Source organism: Cyprinodon tularosa, unplaced genomic scaffold (genome assembly GCF_016077235.1).
Source record: "Cyprinodon tularosa strain WSP-4 unplaced genomic scaffold, ASM1607723v1 ctg611, whole genome shotgun sequence".
In the NCBI taxonomy this organism is placed as follows: Eukaryota; Metazoa; Chordata; class Actinopteri; order Cyprinodontiformes; family Cyprinodontidae; genus Cyprinodon; species Cyprinodon tularosa.
The window spans coordinates 320478-331690 of record NW_024039354.1 but is presented as its reverse complement, the minus strand read 5'-3'; the positions used below and the strand labels follow the sequence as shown (position 1 = coordinate 331690).

Here is an 11213-nt window from a genome sequence, read left to right as displayed (position 1 = left end):
TGGTGTAATGTTTTCATTTTAAATACAGTGTTTATATTAGCTGTACGTAAAGTGGTATTATACATCACTCCATGTGTAATTGAGCTATAAAGTGTTTCAATTAGTCAAAGTTTTTTGAATAAATGAACACTTCAATATTCTAAATTATTGGGTACATTTTTGCAAAAATTACTGGAATGATTGTAATTACATTCTAGTTTTTTGCATTCAAATTGACTGAGATGTACATAAATGAGCTCAATTAACTCGTAACACTGTGACCCAACCAAATTAAGTTCTTTCTTTACAAATGCCAATTGGAAAAAAGCCAACAAAGAGAGGATTTATTTCAACTTGGGTAGTTTTTTTTTTTTAAGGCAGGATTATCCATCCACCTTCACATGATTATGAACTAAACCTCTATTCATCACCCATCACAGATGTGCAATGCAAACACGTAAACAAAGCAAGTTTATTAGGAATAAAAACAATGATATAGAAGAAACATAAATATGTTTTTTTTTTGTCTGTGTGTTAGTCACTGAGCTCCTCCTCGTCACTGAAGTAAGCACTCTTTTTGATCCTCGGTTTCTTAGAGTCTGAGGATGTTGAGGCATGGGCGTTCTCCTCTTCCGCTTGCCTTTTCTTCTTTTTCTCCTCTTCCTCAATACGGGCTTGCTGAAGAGACCCAAAAGAAGATTTATTTGAATATCTTTGTGACATTTCACTTTTGAGTCATTTTGTTGAATCCACCAATTAGCCATGTAATTGAAACTGTACATGATGCTGTGAATTACCTGAAATGCTATGGCTTGGCTTAAGCTATCCAAGGCTGGGTCTTCTCCCTCCCCTTCACTTTCTTCATCTTCTTCACTAAAAGAAAATACATATAGTGGGATATACCGAATGATGCAAAAAGAGATAGAGGCGTTTCAAATCCCTGCAAAAATTATTTACACATGTTCAGGTTGTTGAGGCCTTTTCTTCTTCTTTTTTTCTTTCTTCGGTGGTGGTTCTCTCTCTCCAAGCAGGTTTTTGGGGCAGGCATAGCTCAGATGTCCCGTTTCCTGTATCATAAAGGACTGCATTTACAAAGGGCATCCTTAAAAACGACCCATTCTAAGCGTTAAGCATGCACTCACCCCACATTCATAACATTTGGACTTGTCTGTATAGTTCCGCCTCCGAATGAATTCAGTTGCTCGTCCGTTGTCTATAGCAATGCTTGCTTTAACTGTTCTGCCAAATAACTGGATGGATAAAGACATTTGGACTGGACTGTGAAGATTTAAAGAAACTTTAAAATATGCCTGCAGTTAGAGTTATTCAGTATTACTCACCTGTTTGTTGTTTACCGCTCTTGCACAGTTATGAGCAGATTCTCTGTCTAAGAAGAGAACAAACGCCACTCCTTTACTCTGTCGGGTGAATTTATCCTTGACTATTGTAACCCTGGAATAAAAAGGACGGATATAAGGAGAAAATTATATGGTTAATTTTAAAGGCTGCGAGCCAAAGTTTTAAATCAATCTAGCTCATTTCAAATGTAGTTTTTCAGCTTTTTGTTTTGCTATATTAATGTGAATTATAGATTTTCTTTGGCTAAAACCCTTTTTAAAAAAAACTCTTATTTTGCACCTAAAAGGAACAGATAACATAACACACCCACTGGAACACAAACTTTCGTTTGTCAAATCAACAAGGGAATCCAAATGAAATTCAGCAGAGCGTAATGTTGAGAAGATTAAGTGCAAAAACATTGCCATTCCATATGTTGCTGGAGTCTCTGAAAAACTGAAGAGGATTTGGTCGAGACACAAAATTCCATTACATTTCAAACTAAACAAGACCCTTAAACAGAGACTAGTGCATCCTAAAGACAAACCCCCCAGAGTTAAGATGAGCAGAGTTGCAGTTCAGTGCAGTGAGAAATGTTCTGATCTTTATATTGGAGAAACCAAACAACCTCTCCACAGATGCATGGCTCAACACAGAAGAGTGCCCTCCTCTGGACAAGATTCTGCTGTCCACCTACACCTTAAGGTCAAGGGACATTTTTTTGAGGACCAGAATGGTCACATTCTGGACAAAGAAGAAAGCTGGTTTGAAAGGGTAGTGAAAGAAGCCATTTATGTTAAGAGAGAAAAAACAACCTTAAACAGAAGGGGTGCACTCAACAACCTACAACGCAGCGATAGGGTTGATTCCTTTCCGCTATCATAATCCTCATCGCCATGCAGGAGACCAAGACATCTCTCCTGGTCAGCCAGGCCAACAACGATCCTTATGACTCCCCTTTTCAGAGGCATAGGCCAGTATTGGGTTTTGCAGGCCAACAACAACTCCCCATTACTAAGGGATGGTTCAATTTGCATGTTTTCTAAGCCATAACAAGGCTTTGTTAGGCTACTCTATAATGCTTGGAATTCAAGGCTAATCCAGACATTTTAAATAAAGAAAATCATCCTGTAGGGGAAGCGAAACGTCTTCAAACTCCAAACAAGTCCAGTTTTTTTTTACTTTTTTGGAATCACAAAAGGAAACTACTTTTTTAGTGTTTTATTTAAATCTGATATCCTCAAATATGTTTACGTGCATAACATATGCCGGAAAGAAAGCATTGGAGCCATATGCTAGAAGCCTGCATTGAATTCCTAAAATCTGGCAAAAAGGGCCGTAAATTATGAAGAGACAGAATGGAATAATTTTCCCTAAATATTCAACATCCATTTTAAGCCAACTTGCTAAAAAAAAGCACAGAGTCTAGTCGACAAGTTCCACTGGGATACGCTTTCAGCACTTCAGAATTGCTGCATCCCTTGTTTTTCCTGGCAAAAAAAAAAGATAGACATAACCTGTGGCCAAAATACAGAACTGTAGCACTCTTCTGTTCTTCTTGTACAGTGCCCTCCACCATTATTGGCACATATGCAAAGACGAGAAAAATTCAACCTTTTATTTAAGTACATTACTTTCGTGGTAAAAATAAAATCACACATTTAGAAAAAACAACAAATACCTGAAATGACGTGCACCGCTAACAATTTACCTGAAAATTTTTATTGATTTCTTTAAATATATTTTTCTGTACTTGCTAAAGTTGGTCACAGTATCTAGGGACGTTTATTTAGTAATTTGAAAAAATAGGCTAAAGGCATATAGATCAGTCACCTCTGAACTATTGAGGTGTCAGTCTGATCATCAAATGATGATCTAATCATTAAGGCTCAAATAAAAGTCTAGAGGAGTTTAAGAATACCACTACTTGGCAGTGATGTACAAAACTGAAAATATCAGGCTTTTCAAGGTTGATATGAGTTTTTTTTTTTTGTTTATTTGATCAGATTTTGACAATTCTGATTTTAACTGACTTAGATTTATATATAAAAAAAAGAAACATACTTGAGATTCCTTGGGGACAATAGTAGCTATTGAAAAAGAGGAAGTTACAGTGTTATCCCTGCTTAAATGTCAAAGCATGTAAATACCTTCATATTATTTTCTGTAAAATTGTGATGCGTAATAGTATATTTTAATGTTTGCTTTTAATACAGAACTGGAGAGCTCCTTCACGGACAGGCTGCTGCATTTTAAATGCTCAATGGAAAGTCATCACAGCTCTTTTCACCTAATAGCTTCTAGACTTTACAACCATCCCAACAAACTCAATTAGTACTCTTTTACACTTTATAGTAAGTAGTCTTTTGATGCTTTTTTATGTGGCTTAACTTTAGTACATTCCAAAGGAAATATTGTGTTACTTTGAAACAAACATCTGCAGGAGAGAGAGAGTGGAAAATAGATCTTTTTCTGTATTATTTTATTCCACCTAGGCTTCCTCCTATTAGGTGAGCATCTGTTATTTCCTTTTTAAATCAAATTTTTATAAAAAAAATTTACTGAGAATTTTAATTTTATTTCTCTGACGGTATAGCCAAATTTGCCCCAGTTTGGGACAATAAAGGACATTTTTATTTTTTTGTTGATGTTGATTGTTTTCAAACCTGCAAAAACAATTATTCATAATAACTTTTATAATCTACAGTAAAGGGAGACAAAGGAGATACATGTACATGCAAAAAAAGCTAGTGGTGGGATTTTTTTTATTTTATTTTTTATTTTTTGTCGTATAAGGACATTGACAATTATTCTGATTTTAGTTCAATTTATTTATGATAGAATTATAAGTGTTAAAGCTGTGGCACAAGAGAGAAGGCAACATCAACAACTTGCTTAGGCGTGCAAGAATGCAGAATGCTTGGTATTGTTGATCAAATCTATGCAAAACTGTTTATAATGATAAGATTTTGCAAACCTCAGCTGCTTGGCTCCCTTTTTGTCATTAATCAAAGAAATGAACAGTTTTTCTTTCCTTACTATGCTTTTTCTAGGTGTTGCATTTTGTAAAATACAGTGCAAATGCATGCCTAATCATCCAGGTTGTTTTGTTTTTATTTTTCAGTCCACATTTGGTTGTAAAAATACATTTTCCATTAAGCAGCATTTTATTACACGTGATGAGCAGATAAAAAAAAATAAAAAAGAAGAAAAGAAGCATCACTTACTTGACAACTTTTCCATACTTTGTGAACAACTGTAATGACATACATGTAGGTTAGTATACAAAACAAACATCCTAACATATTAACTAACAAATATCCATTCTTTTAAACTCAGATTACCTTATGTAGATCGTTGTTTGTCAAAGAGAATGGCAAATTAGATACATAAACTGTGCTTTTGCTTGGTGCCAAACCCCCACTCATAGTGGACAGACTGTTAACACAAAATGTAAAAGTAGCATACAAACAACAATTAGCATATTTCCGTTTCAGTTAAACGTTAGCATATGACTTCATGTAGGAATATAAATTAAATTTCATACTTACCAAAACTGCAACCACTGGTAAAATGCAGTTTATTGTCAAAAAGGGAAAATGCCAATGTTTCTAAATATCGATGCTAACAGAAACAAAAACAGCGCACGCGCGTCGCAGCTTGATGACGTATCCGCGTTGATAAATTGGTTTTGCTGTGTTGCTAATGAGAAAAGCTAGGCTAGTCCCACGGCAAGAATAGGTGAGACTGTGTTGTTATTTTTAACTGAAAGAAATGTATTATTTGCCTTTTATAAAATTTGTTTTTGACAGGAACAGACGTCACTGTTTATATTTGTTTTTAATTTTTTTTTTGCGGTAACCTGGACTTTCGTCAGTCCAAACGTGTGAATGTTTGCTGCACTGACGGGTTAGCCAAACTAGCTTTATATTCTGGAGCTAGCTGCTGTCATGAATACATTTACATTTAACGTGCTTATAGTTCATTGCTATAAGAGCTAAGATGTCAGAGATTAGTTCTTCATTGAAATGTTCCTGAATGATATGATTACAAGCTGTTAAATCTACTGAAAATCTCTTCACAGATCAATAAGAAGGCTGTTTCCCGAAAAAAAACAAAACAACAAAGTTTAAAAGTAAGTAACCAAGCCTTTATAGTACAGACAAATACAGTTGGGTTGTATTTAAGTCTCTGCGTTATTGAGAGCAATATTAACACAGTAAAGAATGCTGCTTTGCAATTTTATTTGCTCTTATTACACATGACTTTACAACTATTAGTACATTTTTATCTTTTGACGTTATAGATCATTATGGCTTATAGATAACACACATTTTTTAAATATTGTCTAAAAGCTTAACATTACAAACTTCCAGGGCAGTAGTCTCCACACTGCAGATAAGCCACAGAAGATCTTTGCTAAAGAAGTGTTATTCACAGTTCTGTTTAAGAGCATATTTACAGAATGAAAGCATGGTAGGAAAAGGTGCAACAGAACTGCGGCCTTGAGAGGTTTGTCAAGCAACCTCTGGTGGGAAAAATTCACAATCTTGAGCCTCATGAACCAGAGCCGACATCAGAATCATCTGACTTTGGCTAAGGAGAAATAAACTAGACTTCCGCAGTGATTCTGTCCCCTTTTCACATAGAAATAGTTACATTTTCATTTTGAAAAGAGAGAGTATGAAAGAAGAGTGGAGAAAAATCACATCACTAAAAGACTAGTCCATAGTGATGATTTAGGATGCCAAATCATCTGAAGTTTTCTTTCCATTGCTTTTTCTGGAGTCCACAGTCAACACAGACATCTGTCTGGGTGCTTCAGAGCATGTTATTACTTCTTCTGCTAAATGGTCCCTGATTTAATTTTCTTGCAAAATTTGACATTTGCAAACACTGGCCATCAAACTGGCCTGACCTCACCTCATACATGATTTTTGAAATCCTTATTGTGAATTACTGCATTTGATCAATGCTGTAATTCATGCAGAAGGAGCCTCAATCAAATATGGAGTGCATAGAAATTAACATCCTTTTCGGAAGCTTAACAGTTGTGTTCAAAACAGCAACTTTTTAAAATCTTATGTAATATTCTACCTTCCCAAGACAATTTCGGATTTGGGAGTGAAAGCATTGCATATTTTAGTCTGTAATGAATCTATATATTGCTCTAGTTGTACCTTTCTAAAATGAAAGGAAATATGTATCCAACATATTCACAAAATTTCCTGTCTGGTTAGACCAAATTTAGTCTTATCTGACCATTTGTGGCAGAAAACTATTACTGACCATGTCTTCCCCACGATGAGACACGCTGATTGCAGCATAATGTAGGAATGCCTTTCATCAGCAGACACGGAAGCTGGTCAGAGTTGAGAAGGAACATGAATGAAGCTAAACAGAGGACTGAGGTGAAGATATGTTTTCTATCAGGATACCAACCCTAAACACACAGTCTGCTTTGAGACCACAGCGAAATCAAAACATTTGCATATGTTGAACTTATATTTTCAAGGTCAAGACCTGCAAAGTTGGATAGATGCTTACTAATAAAGGTCCGTACCATTAAAGACTTGCAGCTGAAATATAACCAAATAGGATTCTGCAAATCTGACTAGGGATGTAAATCACACCCATCATGACGATTCACTTCAGTATCAATTTCCTTACCCAATGATTCGATCATTTTCGATACTCAAGAATACACCACGATACGATTGGATTAATTGGTAAATTTCTTCTTTTTTTTTACCTTACAGGCTAGAAAATGTTTCAAATTTGATATAAATCGATGAAAGCTGTAATATAGTTATGCATTTTATTTGAGAAACAACAGAATAACAAATAACAGAAGTAGCAAAGTTGTAATCCACCTAGGCCTGTGAAAACCTTGTTCACTGAAAATTAATAATGCCTCTGTGTTATAGATTCTGAAAGGCCATGCATCAAAAAATACTAAAAGCGGAACGAGAGTAGTGGCTAAAGGAAGCGAGGTAGGAGGGCAAAATACATTTAGCGCCACCACAGCACAGGAATCAGAATTACGTCCAGGAGCAAATGGATAAAAATAGACCAAAAAAACACAAATCGATACTCTTGCGGACGTGTCGATGCATCGGATCGTCGGCTGTTGGATCGATGCATCGATACCAAACGATTATTACTTACAGCCCTAGTTGTGACTAATGTTCCATAGAAATTAACCCCTTTATTTAAAGATGCTAATTGAAAAATGGGACGCGAAAACCACATATAAAAAAATGCCTTACGTTTATGGTTGTAACTTCACAGAAAGTAAAGTTTTAGGTGTGTTAAAATATTTCCCAGTTACTGTGTGTGACAGAATAGGTAGTGAGCTCAACCTGTATATCTATAAAGATATTTTTATATTTATTATCACAGTGACATACAGAAGAGATCGAGGTGTGCGAGAGGCGTATGAAGAGCGCTTCTTGCCAGAAAGACCAGTAAGTGTGTACTTTGTTCAGATCATCTTAAAGCACAAATCATATACCCTTTTGCACAGCAACCAAAAGCATGCCACAGGGTAATTATATTTTTCCCTCCAATTGAAAAAAATATGCTTCTGTGTAGGGTCCATATCCACGAGTAGCTGGAGGCGTTGAGAGGAGAGGCCCATTTGGAAGGCCGGAGGATGAGTACGGGCGTGGCTATGAAGGAGGTCCCCGTTTTTACCCCAATGGAGGCGGCCCTAGAGGCTACCATGAAGACCAGAGGGGCTACCAAGTTGAAGGCCATCACTTCCCTGAACGCAGAGCAATCCCACCAGCACGGAGGGTGAAAATCAACCTTATTTATTCATCATTGATTAAATGTGAAATTCCCTACACAGAATTAAAATCAATACTTTTTGCTTTTGATGGTTAGGAAGAGTTCCCATACAGGGTACCAAGAGAAGACCCTCATGCAGCGCGACCTTTGGAGTTTGGGTAATTTAAATATTTTTTGTCATTTATTGCCAAAATCCATCTGATTTTGATGATTAGAGGTGGTCCTAATCCAGATTTATTTATTCATACTTACCCAGATTATTTGTGCTGTATTTACAAAGTCCCAGCACAGAGGGGCGCTCTAGGTTCTAGAAGTACTATAAAGTAATTGAAACCAACCTCAGTTGATTCTCAGAGCAGCTGCCTTTCTTTCTGCAATGATAGAATGAGTCCTTATTGCACAACAGCTGAAAGTTCTTGAATGAACTTTTCCAAGCTTGACCTGTCCTAATTTTGCATTTTGGCTAATAACTCCTGTAATGATTAAATAAATTGGGAAATTCAGATTGTAGTTGAAGTATCCATCCCCCCACCTTTTCATTACTCAGTTCCCTTGCACTTATCAGAGTTCAGGTTTGTAAGAACCTCAGGTATCCCTCTCAGCATCCAGCACGTCATTTTAAAGATAAATGCTGCTGCTTATCCTTTTTTAATAGTATGACAGCTTCTGCAGTTAGGAAAAAAAAAAAGTTCACGTTTTTGTAACTGGGATAAAAGATAATAAAATGAGAGTGAACAAAGTGACACTGTAGAAAATGTATTTGCATTGTAAATTTTTATGTAGCAATTTGACTGGTCCTTTCTACTTTGCATTATTTTCTCTAAACTCACATTTCCCGAGCGCCGTACAATTTTAATGCTCTGTATTGTCTATTATTGTTTAGTAATAGAGTAATTCAGCAACTGAAATTGTTTTTCGGGAAAGCTTGAAGTTCTTCAGTTCACTTTTTGTGTCAAATCTTTGGTGTTAGAGAAATTTTGGTTACACATTTCTGTTTTTTGTGGATATAGGGGGATTTTTTAGATCTTAAGCTTTTTGTTTTTTGTGTTAATCTTAAATCTTTTTTTTTTTTTTATTGGTTTATGTAACTGTCACCCCCTCAGGGCTCGTGTTCCTCCACCTCACAGTGTGCGAAGTCAGGGCGTCTATCCAGCACCCAGATCACTTCCAGAAAGCGGAGAAGATACATTAGTGCAAGCCATCCGCAACCTGGACAGAGGGTATGGAAACCGACTTCCTGATCACTGACCAAGGGATTTGTTTGTTAGTATTGTTTCTTTATTAAACATGGGAAATGCAACTACTGACACAATTATATTACAATCATCAGATTCCTTTGCTGAAATAAAGTCAAGTAGTGTTTTCCTCCAAGGATGAAGTTCAGTACATCTTGGTGTATTCTAGATGGCAGCATTGTACAATATTTATGGATAGTGGACAGAATATGTAGAATATCACTGGTTAGGGATATATAAAATGAGAAGAATTTTTCTTTTTTTTCTTTTTTCTTTTATTATTATTAATTTATTATATATTTTTAAACACTTGAACTGTTTAAGTATACCATAAACTAGCTTTATGTCTGTTTTAATTTTTCCAGGGAGGACAGAGATCCTTACAGGAGAAAGACAGCACTGTTTCCTCCCCTAAGAGAACGTTCCCCTGTCCGCCGCGAGGTGGCTCGTTCCCCCCACAGTCGCTCAGGCTCCAGTGTGAGCAGCAGAGGCTACTCGCCAGAGAGAGCCAAGAGCCTGCCTTTTCCAGCACAGCAAGGCAAGAGTATGTACAAAATGTCTAAGCCTTTTGAAGCTTTGGAGAATGGGAGTGTTATAAATGGCCTTAGGAGCTTCTTACAATACATGGAGTATAAATGCAGCTTAAATTTTTACCATTTTAAAACCACAAACTTCATTACCATGTTGTCGTTTTTTTTTTTTGTTGTTGTTTGTTTGCATGGATCAACCCAAAGTAGTGTCTTCCTGTGAAATGGAAGAAAAATGATGTGAAGTTTCAAGTTGGGTTAAGCTCTAAAACAATATCCCAAGCTGGGAATATCTCAAAAGACTAGCTATTTACCTTAAGTGAGATAGACTAACAATTCAGTGGGGAAAGCAGTTTATTGGACAACTTTTAACTGTGCACCACACAGATCTGGGCCGTTTCTCAATATATGTACTTGCACGTTGTCATGTGCTCATGAAACGTTCTGAGCCTAAGCCCTAGATGAATTGTTCCAATTCATAACAACACAAGACCGATAACAAAGTCTCCAGATGTTGTTCTCGCCCCTCCCTTTTTACAGAGCATGCATCAGAGCAGACTTGTCTGTTCTCGAGATTGACAGCTGTCCCAGCATGCACCATGGTAGCATCAGCTTCCAGGGGAGCGCTCACAGAACTCAGAGTATGAAATTAAAAGTTCTCTTTTTTTGTTGCCGTTCTATAAAAGTACGTTTTAAGATAATTTGAGGTGAGAACGTTATAGTTTTAAGTGTTACTAAATGGCTCATTTACTTTTTTAGTGCCTAATTAAAATATTCTGATGTTTAGAGGGCCGTGGCAACCAGTGGACCTGCGATGCTAACCGCAGCCATGGCTAACATTAGCCTGTATGCAGCAGCCTTTTCTCAGCATAGCCTTGTGTGAACTGCAGCTGGCTCTGGCGATTTTAATTTAATAAAACGTTCATTCAATTTGTGTTTGTTTTACTGTGTTGATTATTATTCCCCCACTAAATGAAAAAAGTAATATTTTATTATCCAGAGACTATTAATAACAGGACGTGAAATGCGGTTCCAGACGAGCTGCGCATGTGGTGACGTCACGAGTATGCTTCTTTTCCAATTGACCCATATTTACATTGCATGCTCCCGTTCTCCCCAAGTCCATACTCTCCTATGTTTTTATCAAGAACATACTTTGGGAGGACACAAGTTCGTACTCGCGTTCTTGTGAATTGAGAAACGGCCCAGGTCATTGTTGCTGGATAAACAGTTTGTTAGAAGTCCTGTTTGAAGCTTCCCAGTATCCCTGTAGAGAATGTGCTGCTTTCTTTGTGTTAAGCACTGTGACAAAAGATAAATATGAAACACTTTGGCCTCAAGT

General features: G+C 36.7%; 2 protein-coding genes across 8 annotated transcripts in view; one reads left to right on the top strand and one right to left on the bottom strand.

The window, feature by feature from the left end:
- Positions 1–437: 437 nt before the first annotated feature.
- zcrb1 (zinc finger CCHC-type and RNA binding motif 1) lies at positions 438–4987 on the bottom strand. The gene is made up of 8 exons (XM_038307514.1): positions 4869–4987; positions 4662–4755; positions 4545–4573; positions 1320–1431; positions 1122–1229; positions 937–1046; positions 777–852; positions 438–657 (listed from the first exon to the last, which is right to left on the bottom strand). The coding sequence occupies exons 2-8, from the start codon at positions 4743–4745 to the stop codon at positions 514–516; spliced, it is 663 nt and encodes a 220-aa protein (XP_038163442.1). The 5' UTR covers positions 4746–4755; positions 4869–4987; the 3' UTR covers positions 438–513.
- Positions 4985–11213, top strand: part of pphln1 (periphilin 1) — a 23729-nt gene continuing 17500 nt past the window's right edge. For 4 of the 7 annotated variants that reach the window (XM_038307512.1, XM_038307511.1, XM_038307509.1 and 1 more), the window contains exons 1-7: positions 4985–5058; positions 5402–5452; positions 7720–7784; positions 7912–8115; positions 8206–8267; positions 9213–9329; positions 9710–9888. In XM_038307512.1, the coding sequence (XP_038163440.1) occupies position 5452; positions 7720–7784; positions 7912–8115; positions 8206–8267; positions 9213–9329; positions 9710–9888 (628 nt within the window). In that variant the 5' untranslated portion in view covers positions 4985–5058; positions 5402–5451. The remainder of the gene's footprint in view (positions 5059–5401; positions 5453–7719; positions 7785–7911; positions 8116–8205; positions 8268–9212; positions 9330–9709; positions 9889–11213) is intronic. The other 3 variants (XM_038307513.1, XM_038307510.1, XM_038307508.1) reach the window with 1 other exon arrangement.

Bases quoted from the DNA above. Each gene is read 5' to 3' on its own strand.
- zcrb1 (XM_038307514.1), bottom strand. From the start codon at position 4,745: ATGAGTGGGGGTTTGGCACCAAGCAAAAGCACAGTTTATGTATCTAAT. The intron at 1,047-1,121 runs GTGAGTGCATGC...TTTATGATACAG, and splicing joins CCAAATGTTATGAATGTGGG to GAAACGGGACATCTGAGCTA. The intron at 853-936 runs GTAAATAATTTT...ATTTTCTTTTAG, and splicing joins CCTCAACAACCTGAACATGT to TGAAGAAGATGAAGAAAGTG.